Raw genomic sequence first — 27,902 nt, forward strand, 5'->3', positions numbered from 1 at the left:
GAGATCAATGATGAGTAGTAGAAAGTATTCAATTGAATATCGCCATTGTCAAAAGGATGTTAAAGAGTAATATATAAGATTTTGAATCATTGACAGAAATCAAAGGGGGAAATGAGGATATACCCGACCACGTGTTTGTGCATCTTTAGATTCACCCCAAAATTGTCTGATTTATGCTTTCATGGAACTGTCCATGAAAGCATTAATATGTTCAGTATGAACTTCCATATGAACTTTCATACAACATCCATGCTTTGATCATAATAGTTTGTTCTGACATCAAGAAGTATTAACATTGGTGATGGTCTTTCATTTCTTTGTACCACCACCAAATACCTTCGTTGATAACCCCTTTATTATGATTGGTGAATTGGCCGGAAAATCGACCGCGGTGGAGAGTCAGCTAACGATGATTTTATGAGATAACATTAACTAAATGATTGGTCAAATATTCTCATGATAAAGCTAGATGTCTCACGAAATTAAGCCGGAACTTTGATAGCAAGAAGGGTCATGTGACTATCACATGCAATCATAAGTGGGGTGATTTGGAGTTTGGTTATCGTTTTCTAGTTCAACTCTCTTTGATCTGGAGGCTCAAGTTTATTAGTATGTGAGTATTGAAAGCTTTGGAGCAAGAACAAATAGAGCAAATAAAGACACAGTAGATGGCTTCGTAGGGAATTTCACAAATCACATTCAAGAAGGGTTTCTTCGAAGTCATGCTGCACTGACGACGACGTGTGGTTGCTTCAAATCGGCTACTATCGGCGAGGAGTACCTATTTTGATGGGCATTTCCCGTGACTTTTGGGTATTTTCCTCCAACACTGCTGCAACAAGATATCAAGGAAGTCCTTGGCATTTACAAAGCCAAGTGCTCATGAATCATAGTTCGCACCGCTTATGCTATCCGAAAATACGCTAATGGTTTCCTCACAATTATCGTCTCGAGTCCAAATAGAATGCTTTCCTTTTGAAGTTATGAAGTAAAAAAAGTTCCTCGTGGAAAGCTACCAAATTCTCGAGTTGCTAGTGCTCCATGCGCTTGCCATTATTTGCTATTGAATATGTGTGGAAGCTTGAAGTTGACATCCATATTCGAAAAATAAATAAATGAAAGATAGTGCTCCTGTACATTTTTGTATGTTCGTGATGGGAAGTCGCCATCGAGCTATCGATTCTGCAATCATGTCAAGTAATGGTTGAGGACAAGGTGATGATGATACATGAATCCAAAGTCTTGGGTGTGTCTGGTCGTTCTTTCCCATAGAGCTGTGAAGCACATCTCCTCCCCAGCTGCATTGTGTTATTTATTTTCCTACTCTCACTTGATTTCTTTTCACTCCACGTTTACGAAAATTCGAAAGCGACGCCATGTTCTCTCTTGTGGTAGCCTATAGTCTCTTCAGCTACGCAGTGGCTACAAATGCCTACACAAAATTTGATACGACTTGTGCAATTCCAGCAAAATCAACTAATTATGTTTCACCACCCAACAGTCGAGGAACTCTCAATATTCTTTGGACATGTCTATTCACAATCATCATCTGTACATGGGCAATTCAGAATCTCAACGTACCCCAGCAGCGAGCCAGACGAGATTCTGGTCTGAAAGATGGTATAAGATGGAGAATAGAACATTTCTTGACTATTCTTAAATGGATGATAGCCACTATCCTTGCTCCAGAGATCCTACTTGCCAAAGCTTGGAGTGATCTTGATGTCGCACGGAAACAGCTCGAAAAGTTTAAAGCTTGGGCTGCTGATGATGATGTCGAGTGGACATTAACCCATACTTTGTTCGCAAACATGGGTGGTTTTGTAATTCAAAGTTGTCCACCATCAAGTGAAAATAACAATATCGAAGCTAAGCCCAGCGTTGCCCTTGACATTCTCGCCGGTCAGACACCACACCCATCTTCGATTGAGGTTTCTACTCCATTAATGGAATCATCTACTGGATGCGTATCTCCGGATGCCAATGACGCCTCAATCTTAGTTAACGTTTCGGATCCAGGTGCTACAACTGATACCCTTATAAACTATCCCAATCCGTACCATCTGACCGCTCAGCAAATCCTCTCACTTCGACGATGCGAGCATATTCGACTTCCCAACATCACACTCGACGAAATCGACGACAAAAGCAAAAACGACACTCTTGTTCAAATGATCGCAACCACCCAATTCCTCTGGATCATCGCCCAGATCATCGTGCGAGCAATCAACGGCTTAGCAGTCGCACAACTCGAGCTCGCCGTCATCGCCTTCTCTACCTGCGCATTTCTGATCTACATCCTCAACTGGAGCAAACCCAAAGGCGTTTCAATCCCCTTCACAATTCTATCCTACGAAGGACCCATCCCCACTTCCCTCCTCGATTTCATGAACAAAGATCTCGATCGTTCATCCATGCTTAACATAATCCTCAACAACCCCTCTGCATTCCTCACATCCGGCGTCCCAATCCCAAATGATACCATCTATCCGTCTTCAGACGAAGAAGAAGCCTGGCTCATCGGCTTCGAATTCGGCAGCATAGTTTTTGGATGCATCCACGTCGCCGCATGGAACTTCACATTCCCAACCCATCTCGAGCAGATTCTCTGGTGGTCCACCAGTATCTGGTGTACGGTATTCGTACTCATCTACACCCTGGTTCCCTACTGCGGCATGATATGCTGTGGCGATTTTCGAAGAATTGCCTCGCCTAGAAAATTAGCTTGGGGTGCGGCTCCCTTGTTCCTTTTATACGCGCTGGCGAGGTGTTTTTTGATGGTGGAAATCTTTAGGAGTTTGTGTTTTTTACCCCCCGATGCGTTTATTGCGACGGTGATGGAGAATTTCCCTTATTTTGGCTGATATGGATGGTCTGAGCTGTGTGCTTGGTTGGTACGTACTGGGATTGAAGAGAATGTATACAGTATTATGGTATAATTGGTGTTAATATGAGCTTATGGCGTCAACATGAAAGCAATGCTTTGTTGTTTCTTGATACAATATTACTTTTCTATCGAGTTTCCGCGCAGTGAAGTCGAAAATCGGCAAGGTGAACCCCGTCCTGTACGAAAGCCCGCGGCAGAAGGGCTGTAGAAGGTGGACTCAGCTGTATTAGCGATGCCAACTCTTCATCGCGTCACCTGAATTTGTCTCTTGTACAAAAAACGAATGTGGGGGAATGAGTGACCTGGGATGAGTGCGCTACTTCTTATGATGGGCTACACTTTACAGAACTGAAGAAGATAAATTGCGTGTGAAGAGTTCATGAAATTGAGTTTCTGAAGCTAGTTGATCTAATTTCTCGATTGTTGTCATCTGTGTCGTAATCATTAAGAATGTTACTAATTATTCATGTCCCAATGTTGCCCGGTTCCTCCCCTAGTCCATACTGCCGTTATTCGCCGATAGTCTATGCCCTGAGAATTATATCTTAACCTCAGCAGGAATATTAACGCTTTCAAGCTTAAGTCCCTTTTTTAATTCACTCTTGCTTGGCATTTTTCCTCTTCTCATCAACTCTGACGCCTGTGTCATGATTGGATCAAATTGCATAGTACCAACAGCAACGACAGTCTCCCCTTTACAATAATAAGCCACAAACTTTGCTTTCTCTGGCTCGCCCTGCAATACAAGATCATCCCAACCATTGATAGTATTACCACAATATCTGAGTTGTGAGCCAAGTGCTGACCAGAAGATTGGAATGAACGCTTTAGGCTTTGCGGAGGGGTTGTTGATATGTGTGGCAACACTTCTTCCTGAGTTTTGTGCCACGTTCCAGTGCTCAATTCGGGCTAAACTTCCTTCGCCACCAGGACCATTATATGGATAAGCTGCGATATCACCAATAGCATAAACGTCCTGTAGACCCGAAACGACGAAATTTTCATCAACTGCCAATGAGCCATCTTCACGGAGCTCAACTGATTTGTTGTCTTTCAGGTATTCCGTTGCAGGACTGATACCTGTTCCAAGGATCACCAAATCTGCTTCAAGGGTCGTACCGTCCTTCAATTGTACACCTCCAACCTTAGATGAATCCGACTTCGAAGGTACTGCCTTTTCAACACCAGCTTCCATATGAAACTTAACTCCATTTCCTTCCAAAGCCTTCTGGAAAATTCTGCCGACTTCAACACCCATAACTCTCTCAAGTGGTGCAGATTCCATGCCAACAACTGTAACATCATTATCCTTAGCTGTTGCATTCGCAACTTCCATCCCGATAAATGAGCTTCCAATAATGACAATCTTCTTATTCTTCTCCCCAATAGCCGCCACGATATCCTTCACATGATGAATATTACGGAGGAGAAAGATATTGCTCAACTCTTTGAAACCAGGCAAAGGTAAACGCTTTGGAGATCCACCAGAAGCCAAAACCAACTTCGTATAAGGGAAACTAGAATTAGGCATGTCAGTATCGTAAACAATTGAGTGCGTGTAGACCTCGTTCCATTATCTCGGATGAGCGTTGTAACATTTGTGACTCCAGATGCTAGGTCGTAAAAATCATGAGAATAGGTACACTTACGAGCTACCATTCTTCGTTGCTACCTTCTTTCCCGAAAAGTCAACACTAGTCACAGTATCATTGACAGTTGTGATCGATCCGTCTTTGAACCAAGCTTCATCCCTCAAAGCAATCTTTGATGCATCGTCAATAAGAGCCTTAGACAATTTCGTTCTATCGATTGGTAAGTATCCTTCGTTGCCGATCATGGTAATTGATCCTTTAAAGCCGGCTTCGCGAAGTGCTTCAAGTGTACTGAGGGCACCACTTCCACCGCCAACAATTACTACCTTTTCTGACCCGATTCCTCCGGTAATTCTGATATTTGGTTTTCTGCGGCTACCCTTGATTGTCTCTTCTTCTCCTGTAACATATACCGAACCATTCTTTTCGGACAACTCGAACGAAGGGAGGGCATCGAGAGCAGGGGCATTTTCAATATCTCCATTGTTGGCATTGAAACAAGCTATCAATGGTAAGTTAGCATGTCTCCCTTTGCATCTCCAAGATCATGAATATATACCTCCGTGCCATGGGCATGTAATACGTCCGTCTCCAGTCAAAACACCGTTGACCAATGGAGCACCATAATGTGTACACTTATTGCCTATAGCCGTGACTTTTCCACCAACATTGCACAACAGCACCTTTCCTCCTTCTACACCCTCTACTTCGATTTCCTTTTTCTCTCCAGGCTTCAAATCTAAGGAGCTGAGATCCTTGAGCTTATATTCTTGTGCCATTGTTATTTGCGTGGTTGTGAATTGCTTTGCGAAGTTGCTATGCGGAACGTGGGGAACCAACGAGCGGGAAATCAAAGCTTGTCGACTAAGATGTCTTAAGTTTCTGGGTACAAAGGATTTGAGAGAGTACATGAAAAGAGAAGAAATGGCAGATGATGAAGATGAATGAGGAAGTACAAGAGAGGGGGATTACAGAGGTGGGGGTTATCAATTTGTTTTGCAGTTTTGGCGTATGATGATGTCGTCGATTCTTCATTCTCGATCGATTGTATTGGAAGAGTAGACTGCATGGTAATTCAGAGCCTTTCATTGGACGAGAGACAAGCTTGAGCTCTTTCCCGGAATGTCGTCACCACTTTTTGGTGGGGTTGTTCGAGAAGCTTTCGGATCGTGCCGTTTCATTGGTGGAGTTATCGATAAGACTAGCCTTAGTACGATTCAAGGTTTAGTCGTTTCTCGTCTCAATGCTCGAGTAGCTGGAGGCATTTGCTTTTGGTCCATCTGGATTCTAGATGTACATTGTTCGGAGGGGAACCCAAAACTTTATTACTACCTTTAGGATAATGAACATAGGATCTACTACTTCTTTGGTAAATTCTACTATCTATCCAGCTCGATTTTGATCTCTTCGTTGTCTTTAGCCTGCCTGCTTAGTTTTCAGAGAAAGGTGGACTATGCCGACTTTCTAGGTGATACCGGGACATTTACCATCCATTGAAGGATTTCATAAATGATCTCTCCAACAGCAATACCAGTAGTCTCAGCTGAATTGTCATAAATTGGAGTAAATTCCACGACATCTGATCCCACAATCTTCAAACCTGCTTCTGATAGCCCACCAATAATTTGCAACAGCTGTGTTGCGGATGTTAGCCTATATAAAGTTGTCTGACATGTTTGGAAAAATACCTCTCTTGTTGTCCATCCACCAGGTTCAATTGTTCCAGTTGCAGGTGCATAGGCTGGATCCAATACATCAATGTCTACACTCAAATACATATACTCATCGCCGACGCGTTCAACAATCTTTCGCACTACCTCTTTGATGCCAAGCTTATCAATTTCTCTTGCTCGAATATATGTAAACCCACATCTTAGATCGTTGTTTAAATCAAAATGCTGATCTTGAAGCGGACATCGTGTTCCTAGATGCATATTGCTATGATTTGACAAAAGTCCTTCCTCATGAGCAATGTGTAACATGGTCCCATGGTTGACATCAGTGTACTTGGATAGTCCACCGCCGAGCTGTACCGGGTCCCATGTATCAAGATGGGAGTCAAAATGTAAAACAGCAACACGTCCCCATGTTGAGTGGAGAGCTCGGAGAATAGGCAACGCTGAACACAGTTCAATATTCAAGAGCATTCAAGCCATCCGGCTAAGGAGACTTACTAATGGTATGATCACCGCCTATGCTAATGGCCCGTATAGCTTTGCCATCGGTATCATTTTTTGGACTTCGCGAGTTGATTGATTTCATGCCATTCTCGAGTTGTTTCAAAGCCAAATGCTTATCAAATGGCGTATTCGAAATGTCTCCACAGTCGACCACAGTGGCCCAGTCGCGGAAAGGATTCACATTATTTTCAATACTAATGATAGTCAGAATTTTCTTCCTGATAGCCTATTTGAATGACCGAACTTGCCTCCACCCAAAACCCGGAGACATCCTTCTGGCCCCTTGCCGTGCAGCATTCGGACCAAATCTTGCACCGGGTCTATATGTGACTCCTAGATCAAATGGATGGCCTACAATTGCCACATCGAACGTTCCATCATTCTCGGCATCAAAACAGTCCACAGCAGGAAGATGGGCAAATGTTCCACCTGAGTTAGATATTATATCCTCTTCCTCAAAAGTCCGCCATTCAAATGTTGGTTTTAAAGCAACCGGTTCCTCTAATTTTAAGATCCCATTTTCATGAGGGGCAAAAATAGATGAGGCGATGAAATTTTGATGTTGGTTGTTGGTAAGCTTTAGTGGTCGCTGATATGGCCCTGAAGGAGCGATTGTCGCGATTGCAGCGGGTAGAAATGTAAAAAATAGGATGAGAGAATGAGACATTATGATAACTTGACTTGGATCTAAAAGTTAGGAAAATCCTTCGTTATGTATTCTTGTACCAATACTTGTTATCGACATTGATATACATGTGTGATAAATGTTATGTAGTAATCTTTGAGAATCTCGATGTCTTCGGACAACTCATGGTTGATCTGGATTTAGGAAGTCCATGCGAACCCCACTATTTTACCAAGAAACGGCTAGACCTTATCGTCAACCGTTCATCTGATGTACCTACACCATCAAAAGTATATCCTCTTATTGTATTTTGCCATAAGAGTCATACATTGTGGCAGTACTAGGCCACAACTTCCATTTGTCCAGATATTGGAATTCGTTTTGGACCTCCGAATATTCGGTGAGGCAATGAGGCTTTGTGCTTACAATGATTAGTCATGTGTCCAAGTAATCCTGGCCTTTTGCTCAACCTCGGACGAGTGCCGACATCAGCCACTCTTCACAGATTAGACGTACTATCACAATGATTGTATGGCCGTCGATACACCATGCAATTTGCTCAGAGATGATTGGTATTATTGGGCTACGTAAAATTCAATCAGTCATTGTCGCGCTGTGAGACCCAGAGAATCCTCAGCCGCTGAACATGGGAGGCAAGCGCCAACAGCCGTTAGGCAGTCTGGAGTACAGGTGGGGTTGATGGGATTCTATAATATGATATAAGGAAGTTCTGCGTTGAACTCTGTTGTTTCTCGATTTCTTTTTCATCATCACATCTTGTTGTTAATATTTTGCAAATCGTTTTATCTTCATTATTCACTGTATATTCAATCGAACGAGCCCCTGAATATCGAACGAGCCCATTGGTTGTACAGAAGTATCGTACAATCGGTAAGCAGCTGTCATTGGGAGCTTAAATATGTCGGTACCACCATCTCCAGGGCTGGGCAAGCTCAACAAGAGATTCAACAAGATGACTTCACCTTTACCCCCTCCACCCCCTTCTTATGGCTCTAGCGACGATGATTCTTCCGACGACGAGTCTCAAATGGTTCTCAAACAGGGACCAGGAGGAAACATCGTTTTCGTTCCAGCGCCAGATGTGAAGAAGACCAAACACATATCCCCTCAAGATGCCATAGATGAATTCTGGGCGAAGTTTAAGAGCAAGACACCAGGAAAAGGTACGTTGTGAAGAATCCACTCTCAAATCCCTAACGCACATACTGATTTGCATTGATAGCCTCTACTGTCTTGCCTAAGAACCTTTACACAACAAAAGCCGGTCAGAGGGCATCCAAACCAGTCACAAGAGGCAAAAACGCCGTTGCATCATATGAAGAAGCGGCAGCACTTTGCAAAGCAAAAGTTGCAAAGATTGTCAAAGAATGTCGTCGAGTAAACCAAAAATATCGCGATCCACATTTCGATATCGAGTTTGATCTGAAATGGGGCAAAGGCGATTGCCTGCAAATGCTCGAGAACACAAGTGAAAGGTTAACACCAACATTCCGTCCTGGATCTGTCAAAAGAGTCGGGGACATATTTGACAATCCTCAATTCTACGTCAACCAAGCAAGCGCAAATGATATTAGACAAGGCCGTGATGGTGATTGTTGGTTCATGGCAGCTCTCTGCACATTGGGAAATAAGCCTGGCTTGATTGAAAAGGTCTGTGTTGCCAGAGATGAGGAGATTGGTGTCTATGGCTTCGTCTTCCATCGTGATGGAGAGTGGAGATCAGAAATTATTGATGACAAACTTTATTTGACGAAACCTGATTACGATGAGAGTTGGATTGAACGTAATCTCATCGAAGATCGCCAGCGTATCAACTCTGAAGAGGATTACCGCAAGATTTATCAGAGCAACTCTGGTGCCTTGTATTTCGCGCAGTGTGAAGACCCAAACGAAACTTGGTTGCCGTTACTTGAGAAGGCATATGCAAAAGCTCACGGAGTAAGTCTATCCGTCAAGAATCCATAAATAATAAACTGACATGACATAGGATTACGCAGCGATTGAAGGAGGTCATACTGGTGAAGGACTCGAGGATCTTACTGGTGGCGTCACAACCGAAGTTTTCAGCACAGACATTCTCGATAAAGAATATTTTTGGAAAGAAGAATTGCTCAAGGTCAATAAAGATTTCCTCTTTGGTTGTGCTGCCGGTATCTTCTGGGGCCGTGGTAATAGAAAAGGTATCTATGAGGGACATGCATATTCGATCCTACGAGCTGTGGAAATTGATGGCCAACGACTTGTTTTGTTGAGGAATCCCTGGGGTGAGGGCGAATGGAAGGGTGCATGGAGTAAGTTGAAAAATCTCAGTCATGTAAATTGTGTTTTTATTAACTTGTGATAGGCGATGGAAGCAAAGAATGGACACCAGAATGGATGAAAAAACTCGAGCATCGTTTCGGAGATGACGGTTCATTCTGGATGTCTTATGATGATCTTCTCAAAAAGTTTCAAACATTTGATCGTACAAGATTATTCACCGACGAATGGAAAGTCACTCAGTCATGGGCGTCTATGGAAGTTCCATGGACTGTCAATTATCACGACACAAAATTCACTTTCACTCTCGATAACGCAGCGCCTGTCATGATTGTTCTCTCTCAACTTGATGGCCGTTACTTCTGTGGACTCGAAGGACAATACCGATTTGAATTGTCTTTCCGTATCCACAAAGCTGGCGAAGAAGATTACATTGTTCGAAGTCATGGTAACTACTGGATGCGTCGATCCGTTACTGCCGAGTTGGAACTTCCAGCCGGCGAATACGACGTATTAATGAAAGTCAAAGCTTTTAAAGATGGTAGTTCTTTACCAGTAGAAGATGTCGTTCGTAACAATGCGAAAAGACGTCGTGACAAGCTTTCTCGAATTGGTCTATCTTACGATCTAGCTCATGCTAAGGGAGTTGTCAGAGAGACTCCCGAGGAAAAGAAAGCTAGAAAAGAAGCCGAGGAGAAGAGAAAGGACAAGGCGAGAAAAGAAATCAAGGAGCGATTGATGAAGGAAAAGAAGAAAAGGGTTCATAATGATAATAAAAAAAAGCGAAAGCTTCAAGAACAGAAGATTAAGCGTATGGCGAAAGCAAAGACTAAGAAAGCCAAGAAGGAAGCTCAAGAAGCAGCTTTAAAAGCTGTTGAGGAAGAGGCTAAAAAAGCAGCTGAAGATATTGCCAAGGTCATTGCAGAGCGAACTGCAAAGGACACTAGTGATAAAGATTCAAAGGCCGACGAGAAAGTTGTGGAGGTCAAATCCATCGAAATTGAATCTAGAGATGGCGAGAATATCTCGGCTAGTGATGCCTCATCCGACAAAGCATCAGAGACTGAGAAACCGGCAACAATAGCTAGACCCATGTCAGAGGCACCTGAAAACTCAACATCCACGAGTGGATCAGCCAATACGGTGATGGGGACTAATTCAAGCGACGACAAAGTTATCCAAGTCAAGGCCATAAACGTCGATGTCAAATCAACCAGAGTCACTCCACAAGCAGCGCCTACTCTCACAAGCCTATCAATTCCGATTCCACCCAAAGCCACCATCGACGACGATGATGACTCTGATCTTGAATCCATTTGTTCCGACATCTCTGACATAACCGTTGGCGTTCTAGACGATGTACTTGAAACCGAAGCTAAAGCAGCTCCGCCCCCTTCACCAACCAAAGGCGATGAAGAAGACGAAGATGAGTTCGAGAAAGATCCTTGGAATGCTGTTTTGGTAGTGGGTCTCAGAGTTTATAGTAAGGAGAGTGCTGTGACAGTACAAGTCAAGAGGGAGAGAAAATGGGAGGAACCACAGAAGAAAAAGAAGAAGAGAGATATCATGGGAGAAGAGATCAGTAGTGATGAGGAAGAGGATGAGGATCCAATGGAGATTGGAGAGAAGAAATTGGATGTAGATGATTCGGCGGCTGATGCGGCCGATCAGGCGGTGGAAGCGTTGGTGGATAGTCCGATTGTGGAGAAGGGGGACCCGATCGTTGAAGAGGGAAAGGGGAAGGGCAAGGAAGAGGAGAAGAAAGAAGAAAGTGAAAAAGTCGAAGAAACTCCGACCACTGAGATAGAGACGGACGAAACGAAATCCGGAACTGCAACCCAGGAAGTAGAAACCGAGACCAAGAAAATTGACGAAGCCAATGTCGAAGACTCTACTACTGGCTCTACTCTCAAAGTAGAAGTGGAAGTTGAAGTCGAAGTCGAAGTCGAGGTCGAAGTTGGCGCCAAGGAAGAAAGTAAGAAAGAAGGAGAGGAACAGGAAGAAGAACAGGAAATTGCTAGTCAGAAGGATAGCGAGGAGAGTTCCTCAGTCGTTATCGTTTAGGTATTTTGGGTTTCGGACGGGACGGAATAGGCTTAATGGTAAGCTTTTTGGTGAGGGTTACTGGACAGGATTGGTTTATTTTCTTTTAATGATTCCCCTCTTTCTTATTGGTTTTCTGGTGTGTTTTTTTGGTCTCTGGACAAGTTAATGGATAGTTTTACGAATCGGTATCAGGAACTGGCGGGTCCATGACTCCTCTCTTTCGTATTGGTATTTTTGGGGTGGAGGAATGAAATGGATGATACATTCACTAGATTGCTTGGTAGCTCGATAGTAGATACTTGGTAGATAGATATTCCGAATTCTAGGCGTTGATCTTATGAATTGGCTCAATACTAATCTGGTTTGATGTGGTGTGATTTGATTTTCGGACTGTGAGTTCTCAATTGTAGTGACCCGGATATTCACAATCCTGGTATTCTGTCAGAATTGCATTGCATCTGGGGGTAAGAAGCGAGTTGATCGTTACGATATATCATTATCGGATATCCTCGAAGTTACCTCTGACTCAAAGAAGTCCAAACGCCCAATTTCGTGTTAGCATGTAAGTGTCTATGCCCATACCTCGCAATGAGAAACCAACATGATCCCAGCATCTCTATTAAATACCAGCACCTATCTTCACTAGCAATTTCCGGCCAAGTCTCAATTGTGATTAACAAGTGGACATAAGATCATCGAACTATTTGGATCTATCCATCACCGCATGCTATCAGAAAGTATAGAACTCCGCCGCTAAGAGAACCAGGTTGCTCTTGTAATTTACCATCTTGTGGTGTGTGCATTTCACTTCAAATTCGCATACTTTCTGACAGCATGCGTACCCAGGTTAAAACACCCATCACAGCCTGCCTCTAAACCTTATTTCAACCTCTCTCGTATATATTCTTCATGGTTCATCCCACAATTCTATGCCAAGAGAAACTATCATGTAAAGAAATCCACTTCCTGTTTAGAAAAATTGGGGATGGGGAATTATTGCGGAGTTGGTTGTCGTTGAAGGGCGTGCCGCCTACCGGGACCCACTAAATGCTGGGAATGACTAAGATGAGCTTATTGGAAGAAGTTGCTTCTTGCTTTTGAGTTTGAGACATCTCTTTGTTTGTTTTTGTTTGTGTTGATGGTCTTTCTGTTCTGAGTATATGATTCTTCTGGGACTTCATGATTGATGATGCTTCAATTGAATTGATGATCTGAGTTTGGAGTCGTGGATGTCGAAATGTAAGTGTTTGGAGAGCCATCAACACTTGATGGCTCGCTCAGCACGCATGATTATGCGTAATTGAAGAATTGGACTGGGTTTTCTACAGATTATAAGTAAGCCTTCTTGTTAAATGGAAGAGGATGATTCTGACTTACCCTTCTAAAGGTTGATAATACAATGTTGCTCCATGTAGAGTTGCTGTTGGGGAATTCTTCACGCGACTTGACGCGAGTTCTTTCTCACACACTTCCTTCACACCAAAGAACTCGATAACATCATTCATTTCTTCTATGACTCATAACAAAAATTCTTCAACATTTTGACTGAGACGAATGATGATGGTAACAAGGATGAAAGAGTATGGGCCCTCAAAATACAATGCCGGATCAGAATTGTTTCTATTATCAAACCTCATCAATCATACGCCGCCACGAAATCGACATCTCACGCATCAAAATCAATAGGGATCTGAATCTCAAAGTTTTCCTTAATTACCAGGATATCTTTAGGGTATGTAGCTAGACCTTAACGAATGAGATCCCAGCCCAAATGGGTATATGATCCATCAAACAAAGTACACGAAGTGTAAAGCAAACCACGTACGAATCCTCCTCTACGCAATCCAGAACCAGATCTTCTCGAACACATTTCTGGGTTCCAAATCTGGCCATTGGTCATCCTCTGCATCCAAGGCTGCCTTACCAGTGTAGATGTCGGCATCAGCTGATGGGATCCACTTGGTGCGCTTGAAAATCTTCCAGAATCCGTATAGCAAGAAGAAGATTGGAATTCCGATGTATGCGGTGAGGAAATCTACAGAGGTTAGGATGAGTCTCACAAAGTTCAGTGCAATTACTTACTGGTAACATTCCAGTGAGAGTGGTTCTCGCCAACAAAGACATCAAATCCATTGAAGAGAATGATCATAACGAAGAAACCCAAAGCGATCCAGGCCGTGTATGGCTGGAACTTACTCTTGAAGACAAGAGTGTTTCTATCGACACCTTGGGCTTTCAAAGCACTATGGAATTTAATGTACGCGACGCAAATGGAGCACCAGGTGAAAAGGGAAGCAATGGTGGTCAAATTTTGGAACCACGTGAAAGCGGTTGAAGCGCCACCGGAACCGACTGACAAAAATGTGATGAGCGAAATTGAAGCTGTGCATAAAACAGCCCAGTATGGGACACCTGCCTTGCTGCATCGGAGAAGGAATTTTGGGGCTTGCTTGTTCTGAGCAAGTGCGAACAAGTAACGAGAACCGGTATACAAAAAGGCATTTGCGGATGAAGTGGCGGAGGTTAAGATGACTGCATTGATAATCGATGGCAATACTGGAATACCGGCGTTTTGGATACCAATAACCCATGGAGATCGAGCAGCACCTGCGGCACCTTCATCTTGAGCCTTGAGCAAATGTTGATCGCTGGAGGAAACAAGGACACCAATAGCCAAAGAACCAAGGACATAAAAGAACAAAATTCTCCAGAAAACTCTGCGGACAGCCTTTGGAATATTCTTGCGTGGATTTTCGGCTTCACCAGCGGCTACAGCGACCATCTCAACACCACCGTACGAGAAGGCGGCGTTAACAAGAGTTGAGAAGAGACCGAGGAATCGACCTGTGTCTCCGGTGGAGTCGTATTGCAACATGAACTGTCCGTGTTTCCAGTAACGGAAACCAAGACGATCATGCCTAGGATTTCCTCCAAGGTCCACAATGAACGCCATGATCAAAAGCCCCACGATTGTAATGATTTTGATACTGGCGAAGACGAACTCGGCCTCTCCGTAGATAGACACAGCGAAGATGTTAAGGCAGATGACAAGAACGATAATTAAACTGATCCATGCGGCGACACTGATATGTACTGCTCCCGGCCAGTATTGAATGACGACTGCAGCAGCTGAGATTTCCGCACACAGGGTAATCGCGGCAGAATACCAGTTCTATTTGATCACAAAAGTCAGCACGAGCTTATGAAATAGACTGATGTATTTCAATACTCCACAGCAGAGTTGCATAACGACTTTACGAGAGTCAACTTACATTCCATCCGACAGCAAATCCGAGCGCATCATCAACATAACGAGCAGCGAATTGTGGGATGGCTCCAGGTAGAGGTAACCATGTAGCCATCTCACCCAAGCACTGCATCATGGCAAAGATAGCAATACCAGTGATACTATAACCCAAGAGCAACGAGAGAGGACCGGCTTGTGTAAGAGCACTTCCAATACCCAAGAAAAGACCAGTACCAATGGTACCACCAAGCGCAATAAATTGAATATGTCTCGATTTCAGTCTACATGTAAAGTCACAGTTAGATTTCGTTGGTCATGAATTATTGGATTATACATGAGCCTTACCCTCGAGAAACGTAACCATATTCTTCAGCAGTCTCAATGTTTCCATAAAGCTCACCAGCTTCATGCAAACCAGCGGTTTTTGTTGCATGACCGGTAGACGGATCTACATATTGGGAACGAGCATGGTTTCCATTGTAGTCAGGCGACGAGGACTCGTCAACGTTGTAGTGTTCCTTCTCCATTATTGTGATTGAGAAAATGGATCGATATTGACGAGGAGGGAATGGGGAAGGAAAGAGGTAATTGAAAGAGGAGGAGGTCGAGCAACTTTATACAAGCACAACGATTGAAGGTGAATGATACCCAAGAGATGTGACTAGTGAATTAATATCTGGGCGGTTCAACCTACCTTGCTGTACGAAAACGCCATTGCAAGCCCTCTGCAGCTGCAAGTTGTTTCAATTTCCAGCTCCTCGGCCCATCAGATGTGATGGGAAAATTCAAACTGGATAACCAAACACGCAGATTGGTCAGGCTCAAAAGCGATTACCAGGATTTGGAAAAGGGTGGCGCCGTCAACTATAATTCATTCTTCGATCCGAACATGAATTAGTCGCTATTCCTATTTGAAAGTATTTGGATTGAAATCTTCCTTCGTTATCAGAGAGCATGGATTCGAGGATTCTTGCAGAAGTTCGCTAGGGTCAATGTGATTTACTGGCGCAGAATTTAATTCGTGTTCAACGACAAGGATCGTTTGAATACACCATTCAACACAATATCAGTAGGCTTGCTAGGGCAGGTCGTACAAGCTGTATAGGTTGCAGAGCATTGCTGATGCCTTGAATGCCACCTGCAACATTTGACTTAGCATACTGCTGCATACGGCTAGATAGGCATCCGTTAAGCCCAAGTTTTACAAATAAAGTTTTATATATATCTGTGAGAGCGCCCAGATACAACAAGACTGTAACGACAGCTAACTTGGCTCACAATGCGAAGGAAGGACGTGATGACTCTCACTTTCTACGATGATAGGTTTCGTTCTAGGTCTAGCTGGTATTTTCGGAGAGCCCGCCGATTGACCTGCCATTTTAGAGGAGCAGCCGAGATAATACTTCTCATATTCGACACAACCTGGGACGAAAAACGCAAATGAGAGATTCAATATTCCCATTCATTAACCTTATTAGTTTTTGAGATACGAGATTACATCTAACCAATTATACAATCCAAACACAAATGGCATCGTTAGGGGTAGTTGATAAGCTGACTAGGGAGGATCTAACAACAACCAATAATCGAGGCCTGGAGGAGACTATTTTGAGCTTAGTGTACTTTCATTAGCTCAAGGGTCCGATGCTTAGGTGGGGAATCTCAAGAAAATCTAACGAGACGGGAGCTTGCAGGCTTACTTATGGTGGGCTGACAACTTTTAATCAAGCTTCAGCAAAGGTCTAGCTTTCGACGAGTTTAAGTATACAGATCCTTCAGATCAATGGTTGATCACGTCAAAGATTAGCAGCTAGCGACACAAGACTTCTTATCGCAGAAACAACCCGATCAAATAAGAAGTCTAAAAGCACAAAATCTCCGTGTGACCACAAGGAAGACATACCGTATGAGGAATTATTCCTAAATCGAGAAAGCCACAACCTTGGATTGAACGCAGGCCGGAGGCGATGCTTGTTTCACTACAGTGAGCAGATAGAGAGAGCACGAGAGCTCTCTCTAAAGGAGGAAGAAGGCCCGTACCAAGAGTCATTGTCATACATAACACCAAAAGGTGGTAACTATTGCAGATATTCCACTGTTGTCTTTCTCGAATGAAGTAAGCTTCTGGAATTATGCATCGAAGGTACAGTTTCCGTGGCGACATGTTCGAGCCTTGTCCAATGACTCCAATCTGTGTGGATGCTAACAACTTTACAGGGGACCCATGTCTTCCTCTCCGCATACCCCAACCTTGCCAAGATGTGAATGATAAGGAGCAGGCGAAAGGCAAGATCACATCACTCTCCATTTCAATATGATCCCACCACTTTCTTGCATAAAAGTTTCTGTCAACAAGCATTCAACAAGCATTTTGCCACGATATTCCATAGAAGCTAACGTGCTTCCACGGGAGAAGCATTAGAACTTCTAGAAGAAGTCTCGAAACGGATCGTATCGTGAATTAATACTGATAGTTGATTTTCGATATTTAGCACACACGCACGCGTGCAAGATAGACCTGTAAAATAATCGCGAGATAAGTTCTAGACTAACCAACCGTTAGATGTTCGGATTCATCGACCGACCGGACATTTTCCTTATCTTCGAACACCTGGTCAAATTGAAGCTCACGTCGGAGAGTGGACAGACATTGACAACTCTTACCGGGACATAATCTTTACTACATCTCAAGGGTCAATTTTAGGGTGGGCCCCGATAAGGAAGGTCGAAATAATTGTGTTAACTACTTATGGATTTGCTACCATTCAATCATCCCTTCTTTTGATATCCTCATATTAGGTACATATGTTACGATTACTAGTGACAGAGTTTCTGTCGTACGAAAGATCCTTAACTACAGCCCGAAGCTTGAGGTATTTATGTACGTACGCTACTTTCCCATCTCGTACCACAAATCATCATCTTCCACAAGTACATACTTCCTGCGCATTTTATGTAAGTGCATTCGATGCAATGTTGTCAATTGAGGCACGCAAGGAGAATCTTGATCATGTGAGGCGGGGAAGTTAAGCTGATAATAGGCTATACTCTTCTTCTTGAACGAGGGTCTTGGCCGAAGTAGAAACAAGCTTGCGCTGAGTGTATCCGCTTTTTTCCTCGGTTGACACCCGTTCTCTACAAACTAGTTCGTTCATGTGGTCAAATCTAAAAAGCTATTATCATGTATCGTTCTTGGAAGTCAAAGCGTAATTGAATAGCTTCATTTTCCTCGAGTCGCGTGTTTTTTGAATGGGAACATTTCGGTAACACTCATGAGCATAAGCCACTATCGGGCGCTGGACCTGTCTCAGATTTAGGCGTGAGATGTCATCAGTACCAAGTGGGGGAGGTGTTCATTGCTTAACGTGTTTTCGCCGCACGTACGTAGGCCTCTTGAGCGATAAGATGATAAGGGACAAACTTGATGATAAGTGACGAATTTTATCCTCATCTTGATTCCTGTGTTGAAGCTTATAAAGATACCTTAAATAAGACGGTATGCGAGGTGATGAACTGTAAGATCTTACTATCGATCAAGGAACTCGGCGTGTTGTTTCATTTCAACCAATCTTGGCTTGTCCCTTTCCGTTGGTACGGCCTTCCTCATCTGATTTCGGATAACTTTCAGGCTATGCGAGTAATGGTACATTGAAATTGATTCTGCCTTGGCAAATCCATTATGAAGTTCGTTCTACACGGTCGTGGGTCTTTACCGGGAAATCAATGGACAAGGTGCTAATCTCTGAGTGTTGGTGTCTTGTCTCGAGTCTCTGGTCAAAACATGATCTGAAGACGCAAGGCTAGACATTAGCTGTGTATTTGGATCACACTTGCAAGACACTAGGCAGATGGGCAGATAAGTAGGCGGACCACAGGGTTGAATCCTTTCGTTTATGATAAGGTCAGAATGAGGTGAGCAGTGAAGGACGATAATCTACCAGCTCTGATATTGATTTGTTTCTGTGCCGCGGTGAAGCGCCTATTGTTCGATGAAAGTAGAGGCATGGCGGTGAGATTTTCCCGTCGTTGTCTCTCTTCTGTTTTTTGCTTTGGTTAGTTCCGTTTCATTTCCGTTGTGGCAAATTTATATCTCGGACTTGGTTGGGGTTGTATCGCATTGTCTGGCGGCATTCACCTGTGAGGATTTCAGAACCAATGAATCCGTCTGTAAAAATAGTTTTGTCAAGGGAGGCAATAAGATGCTAGCATGCGGCAACTTTCCTCTCCTATCTTTGACTTTCTGAGACCTTCATATGCTCGCCTTGTGCACCAAGATTCAATTGCACCTGCGTGCATAGCATCAACTTCGATTTCATCGCCCATCATAGTTTACTAAATGGCTCAGTGAGCGGTATGATACTCTATCAGCCCAGATAATTATCAAAGCTGCTAATCTTCTCAGGCATTCGTGGTTCTTGATGGACAAGTAACAACCCAGGAGTCAGTTCAGACTCAACCAGTTGGATGAAATAAGCTGTTTGGAATTCAATTTTCAGGGCACTCAATCATCAAGTTCTGATTTGGTGCTATACCAACTCTAAAGTCTTGATGTCACCAATCAAGCCAGGTTATTCAATTTGATACAAGATCCTTGTGACCGCGGTTGATATAACTAATCGTCTGATAATGCTATCTCGGGGAGTAAGCATATTCGAATAGAGTATTTGGATTGTTTACACAATTATTCCAAAGTCAAACAGACGATTATCATGAAATTTGCGATATCGTTCGTGGGATCCAAGCAAATTTTTCGACTGACTTGATTCAGATCACAAGATGAGTGAGAAGGCCCGGCTTTCAAGATATCATCGTGTGAGCTTCATGAGTAAACAAAGATATTTCGAGACAACACCTTAAATATCGCAATTCAAGCTTCTCCTTTTGAGTCTCGCTTACCACGATGCAGAATTCAAAAGAGCCCTCACAACTTCGGTAACTGGGGAACTAAGTTGAACTGCTTTCAAAATGAGTTATAGATAGACAGCTTTCTTTTCCTCATACAGGAAAATCCATTGATGTTTGAATTAGCCATTCTTTTTTTTATTGGTCAATCCTCATGGCAATTACAAGAATATTAACCACATATTATACGTTAAAATACATTTTGGGAGGAGCACCGATGTACACTGCTAGCCCACCTGATTTCTATCGCTGTAGCACCTCAGAAATTGACATTTGACGCAATCCTTGAAGAAAATGAGAAGGTCTGTTTCTCGAAGCTTCAGGTGTGGCATTTCGATTTCGGTGGCTATTTCCTGCTGGGAATATGTCTCATTTCAGGGTATTTTCACTGTAGCGTCCCTCGAGCGCTTGAGGTATCTAAGGGAGTAAATGATATTCCCGAGTTCGATTTGGCTAGGTTTAAAGAAGAAAAACGAACTGAATAACGAGAATCTACAACGTTCAAGGGATTTTGAGACTAATGAAAAGGGTTTGGAAAAGCTTTTGGGCTATTGTCTATGAGAGGATATTTATGTTGTTGAGATGATTATGCTGGAATCGGGGATGGGAGAATAGGGTTGAATTATGGGATATGGCAAGAAATAACTATGAAATGGATGTTGAAATGGGAGAAGATTGATCATGGAGAGGGGAATGATTATAGAAATCAGATAAGTGAATAGCATTTGCAGACTATTGCCGCGATGAACTCTCGTCGTCAGGTTAAAGAGTATAGATATTATAATCTTTCTGAATAACTAAGAGATGCATGATGAAATTGATAAAATGGGACAGATATCATGGATCGCTTGACAAAATGAGCCATGCTATATGAGAAATGTTTATCAAAGACCCTTCGCTGATATATTTACATATGAATAGTGCAGCGACAATCCTCCTTCCCGGCAGCGCTTGTGCTGCAGTATTGTATATAAACCAAACAGAAAAACGATCTTGAATCCTTAGAATGAAAGCTAGAGGTTAGTTCGAACGCTCGATAAATGAGTTAGTTCTGCTGCTGTAAGCTTTCTTTGATCAGATAGAAACAAAAATCGAGAAAGATGAGAAATATTTGCCCAAGACGACGCCCCCCCCACCAGTAGCAAGGACGGGTTCACCGGGAAACATTCCAGGAGAACGGGACGGGATTACGAGTACCTAGTAGATCGCGGGCTTTATAGACATCACCTTACGTGGAGTCTAAGAGACCTTATTCTAGACTCTGCACTATAGTACTAGGCAGAGGTCAGGGTGCCGATGTTAACATTTGTCTATTGACGATAGGTACCATGATGCTAACGATCTTTAGGGTGTTTTGGTGATTGTTTTCTCCCTGGTCATCATTATACAATATCTACTCTTCACGTACCTGATATCAAATGTGTAAAGAATGTTTAGAACAAGAAAAGATCATTCATGTTTGTGCTAGAATGGTGAGTCGAAATGCCAAAGCGACATACACAGGTTTGCTCAGGTACATATTTGACGTTGATAAATATTGGATAAAGAATTTAATGGTTCTCAATTGGAAAAAGGACTTGCTGAAATAGATATTGGGATTTTTTTGGTTTCATGGTGAACGAGTAGCCTTCTAGCTTTACAAGTTAGGAATTTCATAGCTGTATTCCACCTCAAACGATAGAGCCGCAGTCGCTCAACTGGTTCCGTGTTTTAAGTATCATTTCCAGAGATGAATCGAAGTAACAGAGCCTCAGGATTCTGACCAATTGATCCATCCTGTAAGTTTAATTTCCAACTATTCGATTCTTGTGTTGTGAACAAGAGGCTTCCCTTCCTCCAGATTCCTCAACATATCGTGATAATCCACGTCTCCATACGATGCAGTCGCATCAGTATTGACAAACATCTTGCCATCAAAACCTATCCTCAGTTTCTTTCTCGAAACAAGAATACTCCAAAATTCAATACCGCAATGCAGAACCTTCCGCCGTCGTCCAAAAAACGAAGCAAGTAAGCACCCACCAACATCACATACCAACACCCCAAAATTCGGAACTCGCCGAAAATCCCACTATACCGTATTTGGCCTAGCCTTTCCAAAAAATGACCTGATACCACTCCCTCGTCACACCACCATCGTGCTATTGTCCAACTTTTTCTACAGTCTCTCTACCCAACATTCTATCCCGATATTTTCCTTTCACATTCTTCCGAATTTTCTATAAGCGTATCATGTAATCAAACATACCTCTTTGTAAACCAGACAATCCTATTGGTTCGTAATTTTGCAGCCCGGAGGATGATTGAAGGAAGCGATTTCAAGCGAAGAGATCAGGAGATTTTATACGCATGGTCTGCGTGAATGGTGATTTTCGCATGATGTTTTGGCGGGGTGGGATCATGATGGTTCGGTTTGGGATGGAGGGTTTGGAGGCTGTAGTTTGGCTGGAGAGGTCTTTCGGGTTGCGTAGGAGGATGGAGGTTGATGATGGGAGTGAATTGATGTATGTCTTATTCGTATATATATGCATCCTCGCTGTCGTGTTACGGTTCTTGCATATCATATCATACCATACAATTCAATCAATCAATCATACAGTGTATCCAACAGCCAATCACTTCACTCAATCACAACACACATATAAACATCACTCCTCACAAAAATCATCCAACCAATCAACCAATCAACCAATAAAAGGAACCCCCCACAAAAGAAATCATGTCCCCAATAATCCGACAAGTTGCATCCCGCCGCACCTTTTCCATCCTCACCCGAGCCCGCCAACTAGCACGTGGCTTCGAACCACACCCATTCGAACGCTATCCCCTTTCTCAACAGGCTGCTAAAGCTGATTGGGGCAAATTGGTTAAGAGGACTGCCGGAAATGCTGTATTGTAAGTACTTTCTTCTTTCCTTTCTCCAAACTGACGCCCTTTGGAGCTATTTCGAACAAAAGTGATAAGAAGGATACTAATGCAATGTGTATAGATATTTCCCCGGTTTTGCACTTGTGCTCGGATGGCCATTGTTAGCTGAGAAGGCCCTGAGGAGAACTTGAGTTGGAGTAAGGCGGGTGGAAGAAGATACAGGGTGGGCAGTAGAAAAATATGTATGGGATGCATAGCGGGGCGGATGAACTGTTTCTGGTGCATAAGTGATGGCGTTTTCGGATAAGCATTGGGAGGCATTTTGAGATAGATGGTGGTTAGGCCATTTTCGGAGAGATAAACGAATAATACAAGATATAAACATACACAACAGTACGATTCCATGGTTTTGTGATGCTTCAGAGATGAGTCTGAGAGCTATACAGCATGTAAATTAGGGCCTGAAGTCTTGTGTTTTGAGATATGGCCACTTAGCCCCAGACATGCGAGCCCTTCCATTATGCGAGGATAGATTACACGATGTGCCGCTACACATAAAGATTCCAATGCAAGCTATAATACAAAAACATAATCTTGTGGAAACAATCTCATCTTTTCTTCCGTTTTGGCGTCTTCTCCAATTCTCCAGGAGCATTTGCGATATCTGCTAAAACAGCATCCTCTTCCTCCTGCTTGACAATACCAGCCTCAGACTTTAATTGAGCTTTCTCTTCAGGATTCAGCGGTATGTCCTTGCTATCCTCCTCGGCCTTGATCGTTTCCGTCCGCTCAACCACATGACCCTCCTGATCTGTCTTGATCTTTTCCTCTTTAATCTTTCTTCCAATTGTAACTTTACTTCTATCGGCTGCTTTACACAATCCATTCATTCCCAACTCACAACTTCCACATTTCTTTCCAACTGGTAAACAGACAGTTTGTCCAAACCCAACTAGCAACCAATTGATCTCGTGCCATAGTTCTTTGGGCAACCAAGCTTGTAAAGCTAATCTTGTTTCCTCTGGTCCTTTAGTCGTGTGCCAACCCCACATATTCGTAATCCGGTGAACATGTACATCGACACCAATTCCCTCCGTTCTACCCCAAGCACTACTCATACACAAATATGCCATCTTTGGACCAACTCCCGGTAAAGACATCAGGCCCTCAATAGTATCCGGTATATCGCCGTTCCACTGATCTCTAAGAATTTCCGCCGCAGCTTTGATATACTTGGTTTTATTATTATGAAATCCCACCACCCAAATCAACTCATTCAACAATTTCGGATCCACAGCCAATATATTATCCAACGTCAAACCAATCGGCGCACCTTCCTTATGAGCAGGTAATTCCGTATAAAGACGATTCATCGCAACCGCATTCGTAGTATCCTTAGTCTGCGAAGACAACATCAAAGCCGTCAAGGTATGATATCTCTTCGTTTTCGGATCAACAGTCTCTTGTCCCAATTTATCACATCCCATCGTATCTACAGCTGCATTTTGCGCGACGCCCAATTTCCGCATCTCCATTACGATATCGTAGACTTCGCGCCAATCATTGGGGGGCTGGATTTCTATTTCTCCGGTATCTTCATTCTTGACTTTACGCGCGGGTTTGCGTACTCGACTTGTTTTCGACGGAGGGGAAAACGCGACAGTATTCTCGATTTCAGTCTTGATTGTCGTTTCGTTGAGAGATTGTTTCTTTATGGAAGTCTTTGGAGCAGTATTTCTCTTTCTTTTAAGACTCGAAGTTGAAGGAATGACATCTTCAATATCTGGAGTTGGCGATGTATCTTCATCCTTGATTGGAGCATTCAAAGCAAACCGAGATAGAGATCTTGTAGAGCGTCTTGGTGAGGTGGACGTTGCATTGATTATCTTCGCAGTATCTTTCGATATTCTCGAGGTTCGCATGATGGGGATGTGAAAGATGAAGACCAAATTTTGGCTTCAATTTGGGGCTGAATCTGGGTGGCCATTTTGTTATATCGTACCTAGTCCTTGATCTCCGGTAAGCTAGCACGAGAATGATGCGTCGGCTCGTGCTCAGGCGTGTCAATTGGAAAGAGTCGCTTACATAATTATCTAATTTTGTCCACCATCCCACCAATGAAATCTCACTAGTTGAAAATCCAAAGCAAGAATCACAACACTCGTAGAAGGAGATATAGGGTTGAATATACCTAAGTAAAGGTGTAGAATATGAAAGCTGAGAATATACTTACGTCAGGTATGATTACTTTTCATTTCCGATAAAGTCACCCTCCTGAATTTTCTCACATACCCACTGGTAATGATACACAGTCCGGTTGCCATACCAAAGAGAATGACTTTCTACAGAATTTATCTGATCTTACCCTTTCATATTTCCTGCGAAAATATTGATATACATTGAAAGAACTCTATCCCCTGTAATATCGTGTTTTCCTGAGAGGCTCTCGCACATTCAAGTGACTGTCGCTTGTCATCTTATGATAAGACGAGATCATTCAAGAGTGGAGCAAGTGCTCGTCATCTACTTGTCTTCATGACTATAGATCTCAGAGGCTCGTTTTGAAATATAACATGTCCCTGGTTGCTGGGCATCGATATCGTTGATTGAGCTGAATTCGTCTGGTCTACTGAACGTGAATACCCAAGCGAGGCCCCTAGTTGTCACTCTATCTTGGCATTGCAGTTCGAAATCTGTAGGAAATTTGCACACTTGGATATACAATTTGATCACTCCTCCTCAAATTCCTTTGAAGAATCGCATGGCTGCTACTTCTAAGGTCCCAGATGCCTTTCATTCATTAACTCACACGACTTTTTAGACAAAAGCACATCAAGGATCTATCAAGATTTACATTCTTGCCAGCCTAAAATACGCCAGTCCGATATCATGCGACAACCATCGAGTCCCTCAATTAAGGTGAGTAAGTAATAAAATGACATTTCACTCGAATACAAATCGTGAATGTGTCATGTCCAGACATTAATTCCCAGACTAACCCCTCTCCTTTTAAGCTACGCGAGCAAAACCCCTCATCACCACCAAAAGTCTGTATAGTCGGCGCAGGACTTTCTGGACTTCGATGCGCCGATATACTACTCCAACATGGCTTTGACGTTACAATCCTCGAAGGTCGTGATCGAATCGGTGGCCGAGTTCATCAAATAAATTTGCCATCCGGCCCATTGGTCGATCTAGGAGCAAATTGGCTTCACGGTAGCGACGATCAACCATTATTGGATATGGCCAATAGTACCAATACGGAAGTGCATACGTGGGCTGAAAAGGGGATATGGTTTGGAGAAGATGGGAAGCCTCTTGCTGATGGGGATGCAATGATGAATGAAGTGTGGGAAATTATTCATGGGGCGTTTAAGTACTCGGAGGAAAATTCGGAGAGTATTGATCCTGATAAGAGTCTTTATGATTTTATTGAAGAGAAACTTTTGGAAAAGTATCCCGATGATGCGGAGAAGAGAAGAATTTCGATTCAGTTTGCTGATATATGGGGAACTTTTGTCGGGAGTTCAGTAAAGAAGCAAAGTTTGAAATTCTTTTGGCTAGAAGAGTGCATCGACGGAGGTAAGTCATTTCTCATGGTTCCAAATTGTCAAAGGTCATACTTGCGACGCATAATTATTGAAGTGTTATGTCATTTTTTGAGTGGCTGAAAAAAAACCTGAGTATAAGTGAACTAATTCATGATTTAGCAAATATTTTCGTCGCTGGAACATACAAGAACATCCTCGCTCAGGTCGCCAAACCAGCTTTGGAGAATGCAAAAATCAAATACTTAACAAAAGTAACTCGCGTGGAAACAAATTCGGAAAATATCACCGTATTCATCGATGACGGCAAAAGTTTAGAATTCGACGAAGTAGTAATGACCACGCCACTCGGCTGGTTAAAGAAAAACAAGCAAGCATTCCAACCTGCACTCCCCACCCGATTTCTTTCCGCCATTGACTCCCTCGGCTATGGCTGTCTCGAAAAAGTTTGCGTACTCCTTATCCCATTACAAAACTTCAGTCTGACAATCTCCTAGGTCTACATAACATTTCCCCACGCGTTCTGGAGCAATCCCAACCTTCCTCCCTCCGCCCAAACTTTCGACGGTTTCACCCAATGGCTCGCTCCCACCTACACCCGCACCACCAATCCTCACAAATGGCATCAAGAAATCGTACCGCTCTCCTCATTCACTCCCGAAAATGCACACCCCACGCTGCTCCTCTACATCTACGGCGAGCAATCTCAACTCTTCGCGCACACCCTCTCGAGACTGGGTAGCCCGGCCGAAAAAGACGCATTCCTGGTTTCCTTTTTCCAGCCCTACTATTCGCTGCTCCCTAACTACGAAGAGGGGAATGCGGATTGTACACCATTGTCTTGTGTGGGTACGACGTGGGTCAATGATGATCTGGCGGGAAACGGAAGTTATACGAACTTTCAAGTGGGGTTGCGCGAGGGGGATGCGGATGTGAAGGTTTTGAGAGAGGGGCTGCCGGAGAGGAGATTGTGGTTTGCGGGGGAGCATACGGCGCCTTTTATTGCGTTGGGGACGACGACGGGGGCTTATTGGAGTGGGGAGGCGGTTGGGGAGAGGATGGTGGAGGTTTATGGGATGGGTGGGAAAGGGGAAAAGATGTGAAGGGGGGTTGGGGTGGGAATATGAAGTGTCATGGTTTGGTTTGTTTGAGATGATTGTATCTACTTTGCAGATAGATTTCGAATTTGTGTTGTGTGTAGATTGTATATAGGTATAACTTATAAATGCTGTAGTCATAGAGATTAGTATTATCCTCAAATAAATCCACTTCTTCCCTTCTTACCTTCCCCGAAACAAACCAAATACATTCATTCATTCATTCATTCAATAAATACAATACCATACCAAATATCCACCTTCTCTTCTCTTCCCTTACCTTCCCCTCTCATTCCTCCCTCCCCCTCTCACTACTGCCAAACCTCAACCCCCAAAATAAATACATCCATCTCCTTCTCCATCTCCATCTCCAAACAATACTGAAATCGAAAAATATCCACAACATCCCGCCCCACAATCCTGCATACCTACATCCCAACATCCCAAAGCCGAAAAAGCCGCGTGCAGCGTGCAGCATGGTGAAGGACGTACATGTATATGTCTTTATCTGCATGTACACATATGTATGAACGTATGTATGTATGTATGTATATATGTACACTATAGATACTTGGAACCTTTGAAAGAACGGTGAGAGTCACGGGCTAGAAGGGAGATGGGCTAGATGGG

General features: G+C 43.2%; 8 protein-coding genes across 8 annotated transcripts; 4 read left to right on the forward strand and 4 right to left on the reverse strand.

The window, feature by feature from the left end:
• Positions 1–1,376: 1,376 nt before the first annotated feature.
• On the forward strand, positions 1,377–2,864 carry EAE97_004182 (uncharacterized protein; the record flags this gene model as incomplete). Its single annotated transcript, XM_038874694.1, has 1 exon — positions 1,377–2,864. The coding sequence occupies one exon, from the start codon at positions 1,377–1,379 to the stop codon at positions 2,862–2,864; it is 1,488 nt and encodes a 495-aa protein (XP_038734138.1).
• Positions 2,865–3,249: 385 nt separating this feature from the next.
• On the reverse strand, positions 3,250–5,585 carry EAE97_004183 (uncharacterized protein). Its single transcript, XM_038874695.1, has 3 exons — positions 5,039–5,585; positions 4,537–4,981; positions 3,250–4,404 (listed from the first exon to the last, which is right to left on the reverse strand). The coding sequence occupies exons 1-3, from the start codon at positions 5,388–5,390 to the stop codon at positions 3,426–3,428; spliced, it is 1,776 nt and encodes a 591-aa protein (XP_038734139.1). The 5' UTR covers positions 5,391–5,585; the 3' UTR covers positions 3,250–3,425.
• A 345-nt stretch (positions 5,586–5,930) lies between these two features.
• EAE97_004184 (uncharacterized protein) lies at positions 5,931–7,326 on the reverse strand (the record flags this gene model as incomplete). The annotated part of the gene is made up of 4 exons (XM_038874696.1): positions 5,931–6,113; positions 6,168–6,598; positions 6,654–6,853; positions 6,908–7,326. 4 exons carry the CDS (start codon positions 7,324–7,326, stop codon positions 5,931–5,933), a joined length of 1,233 nt encoding a protein of 410 aa, XP_038734140.1.
• An 877-nt stretch (positions 7,327–8,203) lies between these two features.
• EAE97_004185 (uncharacterized protein) lies at positions 8,204–11,628 on the forward strand (the record flags this gene model as incomplete). Its single annotated transcript, XM_038874697.1, has 4 exons — positions 8,204–8,468; positions 8,528–9,243; positions 9,293–9,596; positions 9,650–11,628. 4 exons carry the CDS (start codon positions 8,204–8,206, stop codon positions 11,626–11,628), a joined length of 3,264 nt encoding a protein of 1,087 aa, XP_038734141.1.
• Positions 11,629–13,445: 1,817 nt separating this feature from the next.
• EAE97_004186 (uncharacterized protein) lies at positions 13,446–15,384 on the reverse strand (the record flags this gene model as incomplete). Its single annotated transcript, XM_038874698.1, has 4 exons — positions 13,446–13,645; positions 13,693–14,782; positions 14,883–15,138; positions 15,203–15,384. The coding sequence occupies 4 exons, from the start codon at positions 15,382–15,384 to the stop codon at positions 13,446–13,448; spliced, it is 1,728 nt and encodes a 575-aa protein (XP_038734142.1).
• A 7,094-nt stretch (positions 15,385–22,478) lies between these two features.
• On the forward strand, positions 22,479–22,818 carry EAE97_004187 (uncharacterized protein; the record flags this gene model as incomplete). Its single annotated transcript, XM_038874699.1, has 2 exons — positions 22,479–22,654; positions 22,749–22,818. 2 exons carry the CDS (start codon positions 22,479–22,481, stop codon positions 22,816–22,818), a joined length of 246 nt encoding a protein of 81 aa, XP_038734143.1.
• A 417-nt stretch (positions 22,819–23,235) lies between these two features.
• On the reverse strand, positions 23,236–24,549 carry EAE97_004188 (uncharacterized protein; the record flags this gene model as incomplete). The annotated part of the gene is made up of 1 exon (XM_038874700.1): positions 23,236–24,549. The coding sequence occupies one exon, from the start codon at positions 24,547–24,549 to the stop codon at positions 23,236–23,238; it is 1,314 nt and encodes a 437-aa protein (XP_038734144.1).
• Positions 24,550–25,516: 967 nt separating this feature from the next.
• On the forward strand, positions 25,517–27,278 carry EAE97_004189 (uncharacterized protein; the record flags this gene model as incomplete). The annotated part of the gene is made up of 4 exons (XM_038874701.1): positions 25,517–25,546; positions 25,621–26,209; positions 26,338–26,621; positions 26,673–27,278. The coding sequence occupies 4 exons, from the start codon at positions 25,517–25,519 to the stop codon at positions 27,276–27,278; spliced, it is 1,509 nt and encodes a 502-aa protein (XP_038734145.1).
• Positions 27,279–27,902: the final 624 nt, after the last annotated feature.

Source organism: Botrytis byssoidea (genome assembly GCF_014898295.1).
Source record: "Botrytis byssoidea strain MUCL 94 chromosome Unknown BBYS_007, whole genome shotgun sequence".
NCBI lineage: Eukaryota > Fungi > Ascomycota > Leotiomycetes > Helotiales > Sclerotiniaceae > Botrytis > Botrytis byssoidea.